The following is a 21841-nucleotide window of genomic DNA, read 5'->3' on the forward strand; positions in this document are numbered from 1 at the left end:
CAGCACGCTTTTCCTGTGTTGTGGCAGGTTGTGTGGTGCGGGCAAGTTCAAGTTGTTTGAAGACAATCTCTCTTCTTTTTGACTATCAGATTGTATTGTTAGTTTAGGGATTGCTGAGACAACTGGCTTTACAAAAGCCGTTTTCTACCATGAGAGATAAAGCGTTTATTTACGTGTTTAACTAAGTCAGGAGTGGCAGATTGGGGCCTTTCCAAGGCTATGGTTTGAGAGGAAATCTGACAGGGAAAATTTTTCCTCAATGAATGTCTAAATCCACGAAAGAAAGGATATAATCAAATACAATATTGTCATTTTTATATAACAATTGGATAACAGAGAAATAATTATTCGTTTGCCGTGGAGGATTACCAAGTGTATAAAAAGAAAACAACGAATTTAGTGGATGATGTCTTCACTTCCAAATAGGCCTCAAAATCCACATGGACTTCGACAAATAAAACTGGACGAGATTTGGGATGATTTAGAAGGTGGCATTGATCATGTATACAGAAGACAAAGTATGGCAAAGCCACGTTACATGGAACTTTATACGTATCTTTTGTTTATTTCAAAAATACATAAACAATATTTCACTAGATTGCATGGGATATCCTTTAAATACTGTAGTTAAAATATAATAGATGCCTTATGCATAGGTTTTATTAGTATGCTAACAATATACTGTCCTTTTTTCTGTCAGGAAGAATACAGCATAGAATTGTTCCATCCATAGTATTACATAGGTAAAATAATAATCTGTTGGCATAAAAACATGAATCCAAACAAGATTTTACCCAAATAATTTTACACCATGCAAGGTTCAAAATGTATATGGTGATACACATAAATGCTGAACCATTAGCCCTCACAATTTTGGTATATTCTTGTAGGAAATGAGCTTAAATGTACATAGTTTAGTATTTTGCTCTTTCTAAAAAATGCAAGTGCCTTTTCGTCCAACATTGCCAATTATTGGAACATACTTTAATATCTTACTCTGCATGTGTGTGATGCCTGACAATTTTATCTAAAGAATACTGCTAGCTAGTAGGATATAGCCTGTATAATTCTAGTAACATTACTATTTATGGGTAGTGTCCAAGCTTGAGTCAAAAGTATGTTCAAATCATTCACATTTAAATACTTATTTTTAAACAACAAATTTAGAAGAACCTTTAGTGACCTTGCTAAATACCACATAATCATTTCATGAAAAATTTAAATGGAAAATCAATAGTAATTTCTATTTATGACAGAAATTGAACTCATTTTTCTATGCTTGCCACCAAGAGAATATTTTAACTCTTATAAAAAAAGTCCAACAATGTTAAGACATATTTAAAGGTGTAAATATTATGGTGTATAATATTTCCTTTATTGTATAAAAGACATGTTTACAATTATTGTACAAGTATAAATCAAACACAACAACAAAAAATCCATAAAGGAAAGAAACCATCAAGTAATCAACCTGGTATGTGACTTTTCTTACCTTTTTTTGCTTAATTAGACATTTTCATTTGTAAATTCAGCTTTTAAACTGATTATATTGTACATACAGATAAATTTACATTAAGTTAATCATGTTACCAAATTAATAACATGGAGAATGTCCTCTGCTTATTATAAATTACTCTGCCTACAATGCTGATCACACCCTCCTTCATTACTATTATGTACCCCTAAAATAAATTTGTGTCCATGTTTTTCAAGATGCTCTCTACTTTTCTTTCAACTTAAAATTTTATATATGTAGTATTTATTGTACATGTTGTTGTTCCAACATTTTCACATCTTCTATGCAGGTGCTCAATTTGTTGGATCTGATCTTTATAAGCGTGTAAAGGAATTTCTGAGAACATATTTAGTAAACTTGTTAAAGGTAATGTAGCTCATAAGTGGTTGGCACTAGTTGCTTTTCTACAAATTCTCACTTATACTTACCAAGCTTGTTTGGGAAATCATGTATAAGCTACTCAAAATCAAACTCTGTGTTGTGTGGATCTTTTACCATCATAAATTCACTGATGATTTGTGAATATGGATTATAGAATAGGGTAAAGCTAAGTGTGAGTGTAAAACCTTGTTTTTATTTGGTCATAATATGTTGCTACAAGTGGTATATGTGAAAGTTTATCTTGTCTTTTGTGTGGGTTATACAAATCAGATTTTATTGATCACAGAGATGTAATTAGTCTTGTTTACATCAGTCTCTTGCATAGTAGTGGCTAGCAATGACCAAGTGGCAGCTAAGCATAACTGGGATTTTTCTTCACTGGTACTGTATTTTTATGGGGTTTAAACTAACTGAAAAATACACAGAAAACTCTAGGAATTTAGTTTTTAAAAAACTCTACAAGCTTGAGTTTAGCTGTGGGTAGTCATATTTTTTCATTATGACAAATTGGTATTTGCTGCATGTTGCTAAAAAACTGATTTATAAAAAATTTTTCAGGATGGTGCTGATCTAATGGATGAATCTGTTCTCACATTTTACACTCAGCAATGGGAGGACTATAGATTTTCTAGCAAAGTACTCAATGGTGTTTGTGCCTATTTAAATCGACATTGGGTACGAAGGGAACGTGACGAAGGAAGCAAAGATATATATGAAATATATTCAGTATGTATCTCTAGTATATTAGTTGGCCACATTAACCAAACTGTTGATCGTAATAATCATTAAAAAATGTTATATAATAAACCGTTTGTGGGTGAGGTATTTGTGTGTTTTTGAAAATAATCAAGTTCAGGTATGTGTTATCTGCCAAGCTGAAAACGAGGCTGATGACATTCACAAAGACCTTGTTAATTTGTGTTATCACAAATACTAAATTCAATAATTGTCCCACTATATATTGCAAAACCTTCTTCATGTGGTGGTAGATAACAATTGTTGGAAAATATAGTATAATGGAATGATCTGTACGTGACATGATTTATTTTATCTGATTGCTATAACCGACCAAACTCTAGTGGTAGCTACAATGTATTAATATTTTTTATATTATGTTTAGCTTGCTTTGGTAACTTGGAGAGATTGCCTGTTCAAACCACTTCATAAACAGGTATAGCTTTTTGTTTATAATTTACTGTAGTGTACCAAAACATGTAATTTATCTTCTACATTTCCCCAGGTAACAACTGCTGTACTTCGTTTGATTGAAAGAGAAAGAAATGGTGAAACAATTAACACTAGGCTCGTCAGTGGTGTTATTCAGTGTTATGGTACGCCTCCCAAATATTTTAATTCTTTATTATTTACTCTTTAAATGCGATAAATGTTGTATTTGATTGTTGTGCATGCAGTATACACAAGTAACATGCATTAGACATGGCAAATCAATTTGTCAAGTTACTTTGTCCACTTAATCTAAAAAAAACTTTCATGAAAATTAATCCATAAATTGATTAATTGTAACTTCAACATGATGTGATAACACTACCGATTACATGTGTTTGAACGCATTTACTTTTTCTTTTTGTTAACTGTAATTGTTTTTTAATTTCCAGTCGAACTTGGCTTGAATGAAGAAGACAACGATACAAAAGGACCCACACTAAGCGTTTACAAGTCATCGTTTGAAAAGTTGTTTTTTGAAGACACAGAGAGATTTTATGCTGCTGAAAGTGTTGAATTTTTAAGACAAAATCCAGTTACAGAATACATGAAAAGGGTATGTTTTTGACTTTGCCAACATACGTAAATGACACCTGTTTACTTCATGGTACATTCAGTGCAGCTCTTATGGTATTTACTGTACTTAACTTAACTCCACTTTCGCGTGATCTTCTTAGGCTGAAACCCGTCTTGCTGAAGAACAAAAGAGAGTGAGATTGTATTTACACAAGAGTACCCAGGACGAGGTACAGTAAAGATCGTTAACTACATGTAACTATATTAAGTTAGAGAGAAGGAGTGCATCTTGTAACGGCGATCCGTCGGTAATCACCGAAGGGAATAGTGATACAGTTCTATACTTTCACACTGATGGTGAAACTACCACACCCCGACTTTTGGTGCCGTCCATTTAAGAATAGTTTCACAGTTTTTTATATTTTAATTTTAAATTATTGCAGCTTGCAAGAAAGTGTGAGCAAGTCTTGATTGGGAAACATTTTGATATTTTGTATGCAGAGTTCCAGAATTTACTAGATGATGACAAGGACTCAGGTATGTATGTCATTTGCTGCAGCGATTCTTTTGTATACTGTAGTTCCAATGCAGTGAGTGCTCCTACACTGCAGGGGTTACATGGGTTAGAGTCAAGGCTCTTTTTCACTTATCACGACTATCAACTCGCAAGCTCGATGCGAGTATTTTCATGCAATTAAAATGTTTTGTGACGATTTTATTCGGATGCAAGCATTCGGAGCGAGCTTGCGAATGGGTTTTGTAATGAGTGGAAAAGGACCTTCAGTCGAGTCCCTACTTAGTGATAGATCGAGTAATTTACTATAGGATGTTCCTGCAGACTAATGCGTTTTGGTGGTCAACCAGTCCGTGAAGTATTCCATATTTCCATTTCAGATTTAGGTCGCATGTACAGCTTGGTGAAATTAATTCCAGATGGTCTTGGCGAACTCCGTAATTTATTAGAGCGACATATTTGTTGCCAAGGGCATAACGCTATTGAAAAATGTGGAGATGAAGCATTAAACGTATGTATTTTTACAATTACCCCTTAAATGGACTCAGGTTTAAAATCATTGTTGTTTCTGTTAGGTGAGCATTATTCTGTTAGGCAATATCAAACATATAACAGGATTCGTATTATTTTCATTGCTTCAGGATCCTAAAGTGTACGTTGAAACAATTCTATCAGTTCATCGTAAATACAATGCGTTGGTGATGACTGCTTTCGGAAATGATACTGGTTTTATTGAAGCTCTTGATAAGGTTTGTAATATTTCTGTTTGTATCTCTACCTTTATTTTTCTACTAAATGTAGGTCGACCTACAACAGTCCATAGTTATTTCATTGCTACTAAGTTATTGCAAGGGGAAAATTAAGTGAGGGTGAGGTTTCTGTGACAGATAACAAATCTAAAAACGTTTACAAACTGTTTAGACAACCCTTTCATGTTGGGTTTTTTGCAGGCTTGTGGTAAATTCATTAATAATAATGCTGTGACAAAACAAGCCAACAGTACATCGAAATCACCCGAACTTCTCGCAAGATTTTGCGATTCTCTCCTTAAGAAAAGGTTGGTATATGAATGTTGCTCATAGTATGAAAGGAGTTTTATTGTATTTAAATACATACTTGTTTGTTGTTTATGTCCTGGGGCCAGTTGTAGTTCTTAACCGCATTGGGTTCTCTCATCATACTGCAATATTATTAAAAGTTAAGTTCATCTGCCATCGTGGTCGTACGGTGGGGTTCCGCTATAGCTGTTTATACAACCAACCAAATGAAAAATTCTCAAACTCTGAAAGTTGTTTCTTATATTTCTAATCTCACATTAATTCAATTCCATTTAGTTCGAAAAATCCGGAAGAGGCTGAGTTGGAAGATATTCTAAATTCTGTTGTAAGATTTATTTATTTTCATTCGACCAGTTTAATTAGAACCATCCTATACTGTGCTTTTCTCCAAACGCACATATATGCATGAAATGTTTAAGTTCGATTTCAACCCCATTCTGTTATTTCCTGGAATTCATGCTGACTTGAAGTGCTGTTTAGATGGTAGTGTTCAAATACATCGAGGACAAAGATGTCTTTCAGAAATTCTACTCAAGAATGCTTGCCAAGAGATTAGTAAATCAAACGTCTGCGTCAGATGATGCTGAAGCTAACATGATTTCTAAGCTCAAAGTACGTTATAGTTTCTTGTTACTTGCGTATCACCTTCATAGCTTGAGTTATAAACACAGAGTTTTGGACGTACGCTGAGGTGTAATAAAGATCTAACAGTTTTCCACTTTCTTCGATTTCTTGTAGCAAGCGTGTGGTTTTGAGTATACATCAAAACTTCAAAGAATGTTTCAAGATGTTGGTGTTAGTAAAGACCTGAATGATCAGTTTAAGAAATATCTTAGCAATTCTAATCAATTAGAAGGTAAGTTTTAACGTTCGCATGATACGTCTGACAATTCGTTTGACATTGTCCTTTTATTGATTACTTTAATTTTCCTTCAGCGATTGTGGATTTTTCCATACAAGTTCTGAGCTCAGGATCCTGGCCTTTTCAGCAATCAATTGATTTCAATTTACCCACTGAGGTACCGTATGCCCCTTGTCTTTGTATGTAGGAGATCTTTCTTGATATCAACAATAGACTCCCTCCAAAGATTTTCCTACTGACGTCATCCTGGTTTAACGTCATCACTATCTTAATCCACAGGTATAAAGTATCGAATGTTTGCCTTTTTAGCTGGAAAGAAGTCATCAGCGATTCACGAATTTTTACAGCAGTCAACATAGCGGAAGAAAACTTCAATGGGTCTACCAAATGTCTAAGGTACGTACAACGTACAATACCGAGAGGATGACGAGTTTTATATTACAATACCGAGAGAAGAAGCCTTTGCAGTAGAAAACATTCCATATGTAGTGTTATTTCTTTATTATTAATAGGGAGAAATTGTGACCAACTGTTTCAAAAACAGATATACGCTACAAGTAAGTTACTTTAGCTTAAACCATACCCGTAAGAGTTAATGTTTTCTGTAAGATAATATCATGTTAGTGTATCTTACAACTATGTGCTTTATGTACGTTATTTTACATAGCTACTTCCTTCAAAATTATGCTCATGTTTTATGTAATTTATTAATACGAACTTTTACATTACGTGCTCAATCTTGTTCTTTGTTTAGGCGTCGACATTTCAAATGGGTATTCTCCTAATGTTCAACAATCAAATCAGCTTCAGTGTAAAACGGATTCAGGAACATACTGGGCTTAACCCTGTAAGTATTTATATAGCCCGTATATAGCCCGCAATAGCCCGTTCTTTGGGGACTATCCTAATTCCTGACATACATCAGGAAAACTTGAAAATATGCATTATAGAAAAAAAGTATCAGTAATTACGTATGGGTTTTTTTCAGGACACCTTGATTCAAATATTAACCGTTCTTCTGAAATCAAAATTACTGGTAAATATTGTAAATTGATCTCTGTAGTGTCATGACATAGCAGTGTCTTAGAGCAAAGCATCGGACGTTGAATTTTTGTGCGAGAATATCTTTTCCAGATTTTCCAATATCTGTCCCCTAAATCTAAAGTCACACTTGGCATATATGGCATCATGCACTCCTAGCGCACGAAAAAATCATTGTAGTTCGCGATGAATATATTTGCGTTGCTGGTTTATTTTTTAATTAATATTGTACTAACCATTCTTAGATATCTGACACTGAAGCTGCTAATTTAGTATCCTCATCCAATATGAAATTATTTCTTGAATACAAGAAGTGAGTTGCATTAATTTATAGTTGGTACTCAATCCTACTCCTGTGAGAATACTGCATGGGAAAGGCTACATGCTAGGGAAGAGGAGGGGTGAAACTATCTTAACTTTGTTCTAATCACAATGTATTTACTCAAAACTTTTGTAATTCACTTATAATTTCAGTAAAAGTTTAGAATGTGTGTTCACATCAGTCTTCATTGTCACGACGTATATTTTAGCAAAAAACTACGAGTGAATATCAACGTTCCAGTGAAACTGGAGCAAAAACAGGAGCAAGAACAAACACATAAATATATTGAAGAAGATAGAAAACTTCTTATTCAGGTACGTCATCACCCCTTTTTATTATATTCAACATTCAATGACGTCTTCACAGCCATGAATAGTGTCCAGTGCGGCCCCCTATATATCCACACAAGTAGTATTATACTAATTATAGTTATGTATACCCTTTGTTCATTATAAAGGCTGCGATTGTTCGCATTATGAAGATGCGTAAAGTTTTAAAGCATCAGCCTCTGCTGGCGGAGGTCATGCAGCAACTATCTAGTAGATTTAAGCCAAGAGTCCCCGTTATCAAGGTAAGGCAAAGAGTCCCTGTTACCTTAGCTTGTAGTTGTTAACACAAAATGTTGGTAAACTTGGCATTACTTGGAATCCGAACATTAATTTAGCTTTTATTATTTTATTTATCTTTTATTACAAAATATACATGCAGTACTCGGACGGATTTTCATATATTAAGGCTAATTTCCATTCTTTCTAGAAATGTATTGACATATTAATAGAGAAGGAATATTTGGAAAGAGTAGAAGGAGAAAAAGACACGTACAGTTACCTAGCATGAATGTTTTAATTATGCTATCAGAGATTTCATTCTGAAAGTCTCTTACACACTCCAGTATCACTAATCTCTCACAGTGTTCTATAGGGAGGTACCAAATGTTGTTAAAGCACACTAAACTAAAGTTGTGATGTTCAATGAAAGTTATCGCATGCACACAAACTTCATGTGCGAAAGTTTCTTAAATCTGTGTACATTATGTTCTTTTTTGTAAACATTAATTCTTCGAAAATATTTAAAAAATAAATATTCTTGGTATAATTGCCGTTAGATTTTTGTCTATATTTGTATTCTTTAAAAAGATTTTATAACGAAATTGCACGTGCTCGACGAAAGGTTAAGGCAAACTGCTGAAAATCCGTATTTGTTTGACATGGAATATATGTATTTTTTCCACCTGGAAGAAGACACCGTTGTGCGTCTAACGATGAATACACTTTCCTCTTCGTTGCAGGGAATAAAATCTAGGAATTTCATATAGATACTAATCGTTTGCCAGAATCATAACGTATTTTTTAATAAGAAAACCTATAATGTGGTGTGCGGTCATTTCAGGGGATTGCAAAAAAAGGAATTCTTGTTACAGTACTCTAACATGGCGACGATGACGTCATTTGCACATCAAGATCACAGCACAGTCAACGATCACAGCACAAAGGATATATATCCTTAAGCTGTGCCAAGATGTACCACAAAAATTGCCATTAGGCTACGCTGCCACAAGATCCGAAGTGTACGTAAGCACACTAAATTTCAGTCAGGCGCAAGTTGTTCTCAAAGTAGCGACGTGCTGTCGGTGCTGATTAAGGTCATGGCGAACACAGACCCAGGGTCCTGTCCAGTCTGTCCAAATAGGTATGTAAGGTTGATAGGTTAAAAGGGGCATGCTTGTAATTTTTTTTTATTATGGGTCCCAGATGCTAACTTTAGGTCTTTTTATTTGATGTACACCCTGTAGTTCCTTCCACGACCGCGAGAGTCTCGACATCATTCGGAATTTCTCATCTGTCATTTGCACCACGAATGCTGAAGGTAATTTTAACTTTAAATTTATTATACAACAATTGTCCCAAGAGGGAGATTTTTCAAAGATAATCATAAGTTGATGGAAAATTCAAATTTAGGATAAGTCAGTACATTGATCATATATAAAGATAAGATTCATATTCATGCTCATATTGCAAAATTACTCCTACAGCTAATTACTTGTATAAAGGTTTTCCTTAAAGGTGAAAATTCAAAGTCACAAACTCTGAGCATTAAAAGCATGATTGGCTGATTGAATACATTGGTAAAATCACTGAAGACTGTATTACAACCCAGAATGAAAAAATGTTGCTCTACCATCTTGCTTTTCTGGCTCAAAGTTTGAGGTTATGGAGTATGATATTTGACTTTCAGGAACATCCTTAAATATTGAGCACAAAAAGGACAAATTTAATTATTTTAGACGATTTGCTCACTTCTTCTAAGCCACTAAACAAGTCATACACGTCGCCCTTTTGCACTCTATTTTTAACTATAGAAATATAATATTGTCTATTTATTTCATGCGCTATGATTACTATATTACTAAAAGTTACTACAAGTTCCATACAAAAAAATTGATTATATTCATTTTTATTCTGGTAGTGATTTACATTGCACTGTCCAGATTATTATTTGCAAATCATTGTTAAATGGAGTAACAGAGTACATGTACCTCCTTAACTAGACCGGTACTTAAACTCCACCAATATTGTGTTACCACAGTTAAATGTAATGTGCATGCTGTATCTCCAAATGAAAAGTGAAAAAAAGAATTTTTCACCAAAAGGTGTATCCACCACCTTGGGCACCTTCTACCCATCCTGTCTTTTGTTGTTTCATAACAACAGATTGTCCAGTTGCTGCTGCCATTTGGGCATGTGTTGGCATAACACCGGGTGGTGGAGGCTGAAATTATTTTAAATGTTTGAGTGAAAGAATTGTAGAAAAATATATATCAGCAACCCCTTCTAAAAAGATCAGATTTGAAGATATAACCACATTTACTATAGTTACAAATTTGAATTATATTCATTATCAGGTATCCTTTGTGCAGGAATAAAAATATTTTTTAATAAAAATCTGAATAAAAATATATTAGTGCATACTTACAGGAATATTCACACTAGAACCAGCTCCAAATCTTGCCCCAGAATCAAATTGTCCATGAGCCAGGCTAGGTTGCTTAATTAACAGGAAAAAAATTAAATACATAGCCAGATTTATATAGTGAAGTTGCTAGAGTTGTTATACATGCCATGGAAACCTGTCATAACAATGGCAACATGAAATGTCACGATACTGCCATTGATGCTTTTATTCTTACCTGCTGTGGAACAGGATTAGGTGTTGTTCCTGGATAAGGTGGTGGTGGTTGTCCATACCCAGGCTGAGTATAAGGTACTTGTGGATATGGTTGTGGATGCTGGGGATATTGAGGGTTATATGTAGGCTGTTGATAGGGTTGAGCTGGATAACCACCAGGTACTGGTTGAGTTGGATAACCACCAGGTATGTGTTGGGTAGGGTATCCTGCTTGAGGTGGATATGCTGGTTGGGTTGGATATGCTGGCTGTTGCACTGGGTAACCTATTAAAAAAAACACAATAACAGTTTGTATTTATACAGTAACCATGTGACTATGTTCAAATATAACTGGTGAGGCAACATATTCAAACAACTTTGCAACTAATGTGAATTATTTGATGTACCGTATAACAATAACTGCTTAAAATGGACAGAAACACTTCTCAATGTTTCAACCTTGGTGTCCCCATCAGATTTTGTCTACTTTAGGGCTCGTGATTCTAAGTTTCTTTTAGCGCTAATATTAAAACCAGTAGAGGGGATTAGGGAAGTTATTGGGGAGGCTCTAATGTTCAGTCACAAATATGAAGTATCGGGATTTGAGGTGGCTTCAAGTTCAACTTTGCTATATTAATTACATTCCAAGGATGCACAAAAATATTCAAGCCAATTCGTCTCAAAAAAGCAGCCTATGGCTCGGAAGACATCACGACATAGAACCATACAGAAAAAAATTTGCCAGAAAATGCAGCAATATCGTTGCTTCATGTTCTTTATACGGGCTAAAGAATTCTTTGTTAAGAATCATCAATTCAATACCATACCTGTACCTCTGGGTTGCTTTTTCGACATAATTTTACAGCTGTTTATAAAATTAGATTGATCGATGTATATACCAAAGTTTTTATTCTACTTTGTTACATTACGTCATGTAACATGACTGCGCATGTGCAACATGTATCTATTCTTAGACAAAAAGTTCGTCATGATGACTAGAGCAAACGAAAAGAGTGAAGCTTTTCCTTTTTTTGCAGGATCTTTTTTGATTAAAGAAACTTTACATAGTTTTCCAGGTCTGTCATTAGAATATTAATAACCTGCCAAATCTTCGGCTAGTTTATAAAATACTAAATAAGAAGACATATCAATATTCCCTGGTGAATGACTTGGATTAGGATCAGTGCCGTTGAAGTAACCAAAATATTTAATAGTGTTTTCGTTTTCTAATTCTACTTGATTAGTAATATCTTTAACCCAAGGAACAACTTCTTGTCCCGGACACCACCCATCACGACCGTATAACCATGTACCATGTTCATTTGGTTCGACTCCCTGACCAACACGCTCGGCGCAGCCCATTGCAGTCGCGGCATTCTTGAACACGATGACATTTGGTGATATATTATTAACAGTAAAATGATGCGACGTAACACAGAACTCAGCACATCCGTTGTTATCCTTGCCGTGCCCTGTGATAAGAGCGACAATTTCGACTTTCTTTGTCCCCTGTGGTGGGCTAAAACTAATATCTTTATACTTCCTGTTGTAATTTTTATCGAATTTTCCTCCGTTATATAGTTTCAGTATTTTATAAGGAACAAGATCAGGGGAAAATTGCTGTTTACTACTGTATCCATGTTTAGAATCTAAACAAAATATGAGATAGTTTATCCGAACAGTTGCCTTTTTCGATCGAGCAAAAATTTTATTTCATAAAGGCGGATTTCCACTTACAGCGAAATCGTTCGCTAGCGAAATATTAGCATATTTTCTTTTGAATTTAAACAGCATAAATAAATTAGTGCGACTTGAGTGTTCTCAATTCAAAAGAAAATATGCAAATATTTCGCCAGCAAACGATTTAGCTGTAAGTGGAAATCCGCCTTAAAGCAAAGTCTGATGGGAATACGATGATCATGATGGGAAAATGATGTTCGCACATGATGGGGAAAACCCATGTTTCCCGCCCCTGCTCAACAAAGGCTCATTCGTAGCTCAGATACCGGTGCATGAATTAGTATGAAATTGGTACGATGCAATTCCTTTGTTTTTATTGAATTTCTTACCTGAGATATGATCAGAAAAACGGATGTTTAATGATGGCGCCCAAGGCATTTCCCAAGGAACTGTCTTCATTGTCAACGTGCATGTTGAGCTTGTAAATAGAGGTAAGAGTGACGTGATGGGAGTTAGCCACCTTCCGACTGATCTATACAAATCATAATTTGCAAAAAAAGAGATTTTTTCACGGTACAACCCGTTTGGGATTTTTGTTATATAACATTAACATATACCTTTATTTTATGTTAAAATATCTGGGGAGCCTGTACATCAACCCTCGTGATATATTTACATCAACTGGCAATCCTAGCATATTACCTGCCATAGAGAGTACTACCTGGCATAAGGAGTAATCCAGCGTCCTAGCTCCAATCCACAAAGTTTACTCTTACTCTCACAGCACACTGTCAGGTGGATCACATGATCCCAGTGTGGACAAGATGAGTCGTAGGAATCTGGACAATGAAGTGACATGTCCAACTCCACATTACGATACTTGAGAAAATCTACACAACATCGTGAAGTCGTAATTTATATAATTTGATTCAACAGATGATATTGAAACAAGATACATGCACGTAATATGCGGAAATAATGGCATATTGGCTGATTTGCATGATGTCACCATGAACAAAAAGGAAAGTAGCCAATACTATTTACGCATAAAAAATGGGTGTTTCCCTCGGCTGACCACGGGATTTGCTCGACGAAACCTATAGGACTTTAGAAAATAGGTAATCTTGGCAGTTCTATCACGTACCTTTCGGAAGATGGACTATTTTTGTTGCCCCCTTTACGCCTTGCATTTTGGTACGATCGAAAACAGGAACGACTTTAGCATGTCCTTTGGTCTTTTTCATAATATCTGATTCATAATGAAACCTACGGAATAGGAAACAACATGATAACTGCTTGATAACTGATAAGCAGTTGCGACCATATCACGGACTCTATCTTTATGAATATATTGTTTCTATCGCAATTCCTGCTCATCATTCTACAGTACCACATACCATTGAGCTTCATAAGCAAGAAAGTGCAACGAAGGATAAAGAAAAAGACCAACTTCTGAAAGCCTTCCCCTGTGGTCGATAGCAAAGAAGAAATTATCCTGGCTGGTGGTTTGTAATTCAACAAACAAATCCTGATTTTTCATCATTCTTTTAACTTCATCACCATCTTCGAAGGATATCATGGCGGCTGATGCACCAAGGAGATGAAAGCATTCTTGATCTTCACATTTGATTTCTTTCACATCTTCATTTTTCTTCGCATAAATGAGTACAAACCTAATGCCAATTTTTGCTGCGTTTTGGATCTGGAAATTAAAAGTTGACTTTCAGTTGTCAGTCGTCTCTTTATCGCCGTTGGTTTCATGTAACTTTTTAGGATATTGGTGCTCACTCTTCATTCTCTCTTCTCCGGCATTGACTTTTTACAAAACCTAACCGTACATGCTGCTGTATTTGATACAAACAGTGTTTAGTTTTCTATACATTAAAAAACAACTTAGGCATTTATCTTACATGAAATCATACCTTTTGAAACGTAGAGCAATTGCCAACACTACTAGATATAAGAGCGACTTCCTTGAAAGCTGTCTTTATTGTTTTAGGCTTTGTAGCATTATCGCATGGATTGTGAATATATCTCAATTTGGTTTTCTCATGTTTGATCAGATTCCGGAAAGGCATTGGTTGCCAATCATATCGCGCTTCTAGGCGAGGAATGACCCTTAAGATATCTCCTGTGATAATAGAAATGAAATAAGTTGGTTAAATCAATAACGGAAAACACTGTTCTTGAAACAGCTATGCCTGTTTTCTAAAATAGGGCGAAGAAAACTCTACCGCTGCCCTTTAAAGTTACCTTCGCTATTTTTGAATGCAACTTGTGGTAGACCACATCCAGTGCCAAGGCAAGGCCATCGTGCCATAACAAATGGAATCCAGTTACCAAATTCATAGAGAGGAAATGAGGCAAAATGGAAGTTTTTCTTCCAGCTTGCCAACTCCCCTTCAGAATGCTTATTATCAAGTAATATGCGAGGTCGACCAGTCTTGCTAAACGCTGGTGGTTCCTCTGTTACATTATATATTGCACCTTCCTCAGCCATTGAATCATCTAATCTTTCTTCATCTTCTCTGTCATAATTTTCTAATTTTCCATCTTTGTCCATGACAGAGCGTTTAATTCGCTTCTTCTCGGACATTCCGAACAATATCCTGCTACCGAGCATGCCCTGATCTTTATCCACAGCATTCATTTGATCCGTAACAATTCTATATGAGAAAAATATTGTAAAAACTGCATTTTTAAAAGGAAAAATAGAAAGTAGCTACAATGGCACAAGTTGGACAGTTCTGGTTGATACAACTACTTTGCGAAAGAAACTTATTTATGTAAGTCTTGTTGGTTGCACAGGGGGGTATGGTGTGGATACCTGCCTCTCAAAGTGACAATGCTGGACTAAAACGACTTGCAAATATTCATGCATATAGCTGTAAAAATAATGTTTTGATTAGAGGATTTATCAAACTATTAATGGTTTGTTCAATGTGACTTATTATCTGAAAAGCTCACAAGATGCACAAAGAGATGGTGATCCATTTTGTTACGGTAACATCGTGGATCTTTGGGTTCTAAATCGCACACCATAAAGTAAGTAAGATTGGTTTAGCAAAGAAAAAGTGTGAAAACATTCTAGAGAAAAGTTGACTCACTTATCCTTCTTCTCATTATACAACAATCTAGCCATTTCACCAAATATTTTCTTCTGCATATATTCCACATCATGTTTCGCATTGTCAGATAGTGATAGAAACACATACTGAGTGTTTCGAGGTGATCGCTCGAGAAATCTCTTCACAGAGCCCTCTTCAGTCCATAAAGCTCTTAAAAACGCAGAATGTTTATTAAATGCGCAGAAGATTATCGGATTTGAACTCTCGGTGTCATTCGATGCTCTCCCTTTGTAAATGAATTTACCCGCTAGTGTTTGGATCATAAAAGACGGTGCCATGTCGCCAGGTTTATGCGAAGGAAAACAACACACATTATACATCAACAACATAAATATACACAGTCCAATCTCTTGCGTTATTATAAACATTTATAAATCTTGTTAGAGGTAACGTTTACACATTGTCACACTGGCACTACATTATCACAGGCATTACCACAGAAGAAGAATATGATCTTTATGATCTTTAGTTTGTGACATTACTGACTTGTTGATGTGGACAGTTCTTTGCTGTAACATGACTGCGCATGTGCAATATGTATCTATTCTTAGACCAAAAGTTCGTCATGATTTATCATGATTGATGCATCACTCAGAGATGACGACGATGACTGATTCTGTAGTCCAGCCCGTCGTGGACATGAATAACGAAAAACACTTACTTATTGTTGCACCGTTTGCCCAAAAGAACTCGGATTTTTTACTAATATAAAAAACGGATTTTTTATTTTTGTGCGTTTTAGAAATGCACTGCACATTTGCTCAATTCCAAATTGAAATTCAAAATTCCAAACAACTGATTCAAATCCAAATATTCCTGCGCATGCCGGTGTTCAGAAAAGCCAAAAATCCTTTATAGGGGCCAGAGGGAATGTATTTTATGTATTATTTGCGGAATTTGAATAAAAAAAGGAATAAATTTATCTATTTTCTTTGCCTTTTGCCTGAAATACTGACCTACTGGTGAAATTAGAACAAACGAACAGGCGGAACAGCTGATACCATCGAAGAGAGTGAAGCTTTCCTTTTTTTTTTGCAGGATCTTTTTTGATTAAAGAAACTTTACATAGTTTTCCAGATCTGTCATTAGAATATTAATAACCTGCTAAATCTTCGGCTAGTCTATAAAATACTAAATAAGAAGACATATCAATATTCCCTGGTGAATGACTTGGATTAGGATCAGTGCCGTTGAAGTAACCAAAATATTTAATAGTGTTTTCGTTTTCTAATTCTACTTGATTAGTAATATCTTTAACCCAAGGAACAACTTCTTGTCCCGGACACCACCCATCACGACCGTATAACCATGTACCATGTTCATTTGGTTCGACTCCCTGACCAACACGCTCGGCGCAGCCCATTGCAGTCGCGGCATTCTTGAACACGATGACATTTGGTGATATATTATTAACAGTAAAATGATGCGACGTAACACAGAACTCAGCACATCCGTTGTTATCCTTGCCGTGCCCTGTGATAAGAGCGACAATTTCGACTTTCTTTGTCCCCTGTGGTGGGCTAAAACTAATATCTTTATACTTCCTGTTGTAATTCTTATCGAATTTTCCTCCGCTATACAGTTTCAGTATTTTATAAGGAACAAGATCAGGGGAAAATCGTCGTTTACTGTATCCATGTTTAGAATCTAAACCGTAAAATATGAGATGGTTTATCCGAACAGTTGGCTTTTTCGATCGAGCAAAAACTTCATTTCACAAAGCAAAGTCTGATGGGAATAATTATACGATGATCATGATGGGGAAATGATGTTCGCACATGATGGGGAAAACCCATGTTTCCCGCCCCTGCTCAGTTTTCGTTTGGGATATGGGTCCAAACGTAACAAAGGCTCATTCGTAGCTCAGATGCCGGTACATGAATGAGTACGAAATATGCAACGATGCCTACCCCGTGGTATCCAACGAAAAACGGATGCAAAAAATAAGGTCTTCGAACAGACAATTCCTGTGTTTTTACTGACTTTCTTACCTGAGATATGATCAGAAAAACGGATGTTTAACGATGGTGTCCAAGGCATTTCCCAAGGAACTGTCTTCATTGTCAACGTGCATGTTGAGCTTGTAAATAGAGGTAAGAGTGACGTGATGGGAGTTAGCCATCTTCCGACTGATCTATTCAAATTATAATTTGGAAAAAAATTTTTGGAAAAAGATTTTTTCACGGTACAACCCGTTTGAGATTTTTGTTACATAATATTAATACATATACATTTCTTTTATGTTAAAATATCTTGGAAGCGTGATGTATTTACATCAACTCTCAATAAATTTACACCAACTGGCAATCCTAGCATATTACCTGCCATAGAGAGTACTACCTGGCATAAGGAGTAATCCAGCGTCCAAGCTCCAATCCACAAAGTTTACTCTTACTCTCACAGCACACTGTCAGGTGGATCACATGATCCCAGTGTGGACAAGATGAGTCGTAGGAATCCGGACAATGAAGTGACATGTCCAACTCCACATTACGATACTTGAGAAAATCTACACAACATCGGGAAGTGGTAATTTATATAATTTGATGCAACAGATGATATTGAAACAATATGTGTGCACGTAATATGCGGAAATAATGGTATATTGGCTGATTTGCATGATGCGACCATGACCAAAAAGGGAAGGATATACAATTGCATATGGAGGCAACACTATGCGTTGAAGAGCTATTAAAAAAGAATGTGCAACATAAATGTATGAAAAAACTCTCCAGTCTTGTTAATATATGCCAGCCTTTTCCCAATCGGGATCATTTTCTTTTCAGTGATTGTTCTCGGGGACAGAAAACGTATAGGACTAAACCTATAGGACTTTAGAAAATAGGTAATATTGGCAGTTCTATCACGTACCTTTAGGAAGATGGACTATTTTTGTTGCCCCTTTTACGCCTTGCATTTTGGTACGATTGAAAACAGGAACGACTTTAGCATGTCCTTTGGTATTCTTCATAATATCTGATTCATAATGAAACCTACAGAATAGGAAACAACATTTTAACTGCTTGATTACTGATACCATATCACGGACTCTATCTTTATGAATATATTGTTTCTATTGCAATTCCTGCTCATCATTCTACAGCACCACATACCATTGAGCTTCAAAAGCCAGAAAGTGCAACGAAGGATAAAGAAAAAGACCAACTTCTGAAAGCCTTCCCCTGTGGTCGATAGCAAAGAAGAAATTATCCTGGCTGGTGGTTTGTAATTCAACAAACAAATCCTGATTTTTCATCATTCTTTTAACTTCATCACCGTCTTCGAAGGATATCATGGCGGCTGATGCACCAAGGAGATGAAAGCATTCTTGATTTTTACATTTGATTTCTTTCACTTCTTCATTTTTCTTCGCATAAATGAGTACAAACCTAATGCCAATTTTTGCCACGTTTTGGATCTGGAAATTAAAAGTTGACTTTCAGTTGTCAGTGGTCTCTTTATCGCCATTGGTTTAAATGTTTCATGTAATTAGGCAATTGGTGGTAATTTCAAGTAATATTGGTGCCCACTCTTCATTAATCTCTCTTCTCCGGCGTTGACTCGTTACAAAACCTAACCGTGCATGCCGCTGTATTCTACCCAAACAGTGCTTAGTTTTCTATACATTATCAACAACTTAGGCATTTATTTATCTTACATGTAATCCGGCTTACCTTTTGAAATGTAGAGCAATCGCCATCACTACTAGATATAAGAGCGACTTCCTTGAAAGCTGTCTTTATTGTTTTAGGTTGTGCAGCGATATCACATGGATTGTGAATATATCTCAATTTGGTTTTCTCATGTTTGACCAGAGTCCGGAAAGGCATTGGTTGCCAATCATATCGCGCTTCTAGGCGAGGAATGACCCGTAAGATATCTCCTGTGATAATAGAAATGAAATAAGTTGGTTAAATCGATAATGGAAACACTGTTCTTGAAACAGCCATGCCTGTTTTCTAAAATAGGAAGAAAATTCTACTCCTGCCTTTTAAACTTACCTTCGCTATTTTTGAATGCAACTTGCGGTAGCCCACATCCAGTGCCAAGGCAAGGCCATCGTGCCATAACAAATGGAATCCAGTTACCAAATTCATAGAGAGGAAATGAGGCAAAATGGAAGTTTTTCTTCCAGCTTGCCAACTCCCCTTCAGAATGCTTATTATCAAGTAATAGGAGAGGTCGACCAGTCTTGCTAAATGCTGGTTGTTCCTCTGTTACGTTATATATTGCACCTTCTTCATCCATTGAATCATCTAATCTTTCTTCATCTTCTCTATCATAATTGTCTAATTTTTCATCGTTGTGCATGACGGTGCGTTTAATTCGCTTCGTTTTGGACATTCTGAACAATATTCTGCTACTGAGCACGCCCTGATCTTTATCCACGGCATTCATTTTATGCAAAACAATTCTGTATGAGAAAGATATTGTAAAAACTGCATTTTTAAAAAGAAAAATTGTCGATGGTCGTACGGAGGGAGACACCGCGGAAATTGGTATAGGCTTAGCCGCAATTCTCGATACTTAGACTTCAAACTTGGTGAGGAAAAAGATTTATAAATATTCAAGAAAATATGTCTTGCACAAAAGATTTGAAGCTTGCTCACGGTAAAAACGAATCGTCTGAATTAATAACCTTGTGTATACTTTAAGCCTCAAAATGGCCATTTCACAGCGGTCAGATGTGTATGATGAGCTGTCAAAAGATTGCAGAATGCGTATTCAGAAGAAAAATTGAACTTTTTTAAGATATTCAAAAGGTTTCTCTTTGATAGGGCGATACAGAAATGCACAATTGTGAACCAGCGATTAGATTTTCGGGTTGAAACGTCTTAAACACCAATTTCTGCGGTGTCACGGAGGGGTGTGGTGTGGATACATGCCTCTCAAAGTGACAATGCTGGACTAAAACAATTTTGTTTTTATCAGGGGATTTATGAAACTACTTATTGTTCGGTTCAACGTGACTTAGTTAAAGCGCACAAGATGCACAAAGCGATGGTGATCCATTTTGTTACGGTAACATCGTGGATGAAATAGAGTTAATAGATTTGTCCAAGGTTTAGTGACACAAAAGACTGAAAATAAATTTTGTTTTTCCTCTGACTTGTCGATCGGATCTGTGTCACGGTGAACTGACGCATTGTATCTTGGATATTCCTGGAAGATGGCATGCGTAGGATTAATGATAAGCCTGGAAGAGTATAACAACCGAAAAGAGGATTTGGAAGAATTTACGATATCGGTTATATTGCAGATAAGAGTCAGTTGTTGGTCATTCCAAATCATCTATTTGGTTAAAACGTGACTAGGATACCGTCTTAAATGGTAATTTGTTCATATAGCCGTTGACCGTTGGCTAACTTTGCTGTAAAGATCACCTGAACTTCTTCCAAGGCTCCAATGCTCGAATCACTACATTTTAGACATTTTATCTAACACGGGGACAGGTTGTAGAAAAAATGTCGTTAACTTTTTACTAGCAGTTAGGGCCAATCGGGAGAGAACACGTAGCCCATGCTCTAAGTCCTACCTTAAGATAATCATAGGACTCCTATTTTATCGTAATGAGTGTGGCATATCGACTGCCAATACTCCACTGAAATAAATATTTTGAATGATTTTCAATATCCGGTCACTGTCCACTAACAACCATGTAAATCAATCAACCTCGTTCTTAGAAGTGTTATAGCTAGGAAACGAGTATATAATGACAAAACGACTACTCAACCTAAACGAGTTTTTCAACTAATCATCATCACAAAAAGGATTGGATGTAATTTAGTTTACAACATACAGCTGGGAACCAGCCTTTCTCGTAACCAGGATATGCCTTTGTCATATGATCTCATAGCCTGGTAGAAGTGAGTACGAGGCGATGGGGCAATGAGGTGCAAGTTTGGGTTATAAATCACACACCATGCATGAAGTAAGAAAGATAGGTTTAGCAAAGAAAAGGTGTGAAAACAATCTAGAGAAAAGTTGACTCACTTATCTTTCTTCTCATTATACAATCTAGCCATTTCACCAAATATTTTCTTCTGCATATATTGCACATCATGTTTCGCATTGTCAGATAGCGATAGAAACACATACTGGGTGTTTCGAGGTGATCGCTCGAGAAATCTCTTCACAGAGCCCTCTTCAGTCCATAAAGCTCTTAAAAACGCAGAATGTTTATTAAATGCGCAGAATATTATCGGATTTGAACTCTCGGTGTCATTCAATGCTCTCCCTTTGTAAATGAATTTACCCGCTAGTGTTTGGATCATAAAAGACGGTGCCATGTCGCCAGGTTTATGCGAAGAAAAACAACACACATTATACATCAACAACATAAATATACACAGTCCAATCTCCTGCATTATTATAAACATTTATAAATCTTGTTAGAGGTAACGTTTACACATTGTCACTGCATTATTACTTGT

The 21841-nt window shown here is 36.0% G+C and overlaps 4 protein-coding genes across 5 annotated transcripts; 1 reads left to right on the plus strand and 3 right to left on the minus strand.

Annotated features, from left to right (window-relative positions):
- The first annotated feature begins 11 nt into the window (after positions 1–11).
- On the plus strand, positions 12–8533 carry LOC114517451 (cullin-1-like). The gene is made up of 24 exons (XM_028537189.1): positions 12–552; positions 1389–1474; positions 1806–1882; positions 2456–2623; positions 3018–3068; positions 3138–3228; positions 3514–3677; positions 3799–3867; positions 4081–4174; positions 4532–4662; positions 4793–4900; positions 5102–5208; positions 5486–5534; positions 5690–5821; positions 5948–6065; positions 6146–6228; positions 6381–6467; positions 6584–6628; positions 6826–6918; positions 7060–7107; positions 7358–7425; positions 7643–7748; positions 7892–8005; positions 8191–8533. Exons 1-24 carry the CDS (start codon positions 404–406, stop codon positions 8269–8271), a joined length of 2319 nt encoding a protein of 772 aa, XP_028392990.1. The 5' UTR covers positions 12–403; the 3' UTR covers positions 8272–8533.
- Positions 8534–9301: 768 nt separating this feature from the next.
- LOC114517768 (protein lifeguard 1-like) lies at positions 9302–11533 on the minus strand. 2 transcript variants are annotated; one of them, XM_028537598.1, is made up of 4 exons: positions 11433–11533; positions 10622–10884; positions 10408–10479; positions 9302–10203 (listed from the first exon to the last, which is right to left on the minus strand). In XM_028537598.1, exons 1-4 carry the CDS (start codon positions 11452–11454, stop codon positions 10075–10077), a joined length of 486 nt encoding a protein of 161 aa, XP_028393399.1. In that variant the 5' UTR covers positions 11455–11533; the 3' UTR covers positions 9302–10074. The 2 variants fall into 2 exon arrangements, with proteins under 2 accessions (XP_028393399.1, XP_028393390.1); XM_028537589.1 differs by having other exon boundaries at positions 11427–11530.
- A 58-nt stretch (positions 11534–11591) lies between these two features.
- On the minus strand, positions 11592–15901 carry LOC114517759. The gene is made up of 8 exons (XM_028537577.1): positions 15387–15901; positions 14533–14945; positions 14202–14410; positions 13677–13981; positions 13424–13545; positions 13001–13169; positions 12669–12811; positions 11592–12248 (listed from the first exon to the last, which is right to left on the minus strand). Exons 1-8 carry the CDS (start codon positions 15773–15775, stop codon positions 11692–11694), a joined length of 2307 nt encoding a protein of 768 aa, XP_028393378.1. The 5' UTR covers positions 15776–15901; the 3' UTR covers positions 11592–11691.
- A 558-nt stretch (positions 15902–16459) lies between these two features.
- LOC114516608 lies at positions 16460–21811 on the minus strand. The gene is made up of 8 exons (XM_028536139.1): positions 21402–21811; positions 19409–19821; positions 19082–19290; positions 18521–18825; positions 18279–18400; positions 17748–17916; positions 17399–17541; positions 16460–17054 (listed from the first exon to the last, which is right to left on the minus strand). The coding sequence occupies exons 1-8, from the start codon at positions 21785–21787 to the stop codon at positions 16501–16503; spliced, it is 2301 nt and encodes a 766-aa protein (XP_028391940.1). The 5' UTR covers positions 21788–21811; the 3' UTR covers positions 16460–16500.
- Positions 21812–21841: the final 30 nt, after the last annotated feature.

The sequence above is a fragment of the Dendronephthya gigantea genome, unplaced genomic scaffold, assembly GCF_004324835.1.
Source record: "Dendronephthya gigantea isolate DGI-Jeju-01 unplaced genomic scaffold, DenGig_1.0 000000F, whole genome shotgun sequence".
In the NCBI taxonomy this organism is placed as follows: Eukaryota; Metazoa; Cnidaria; class Anthozoa; order Malacalcyonacea; family Nephtheidae; genus Dendronephthya; species Dendronephthya gigantea.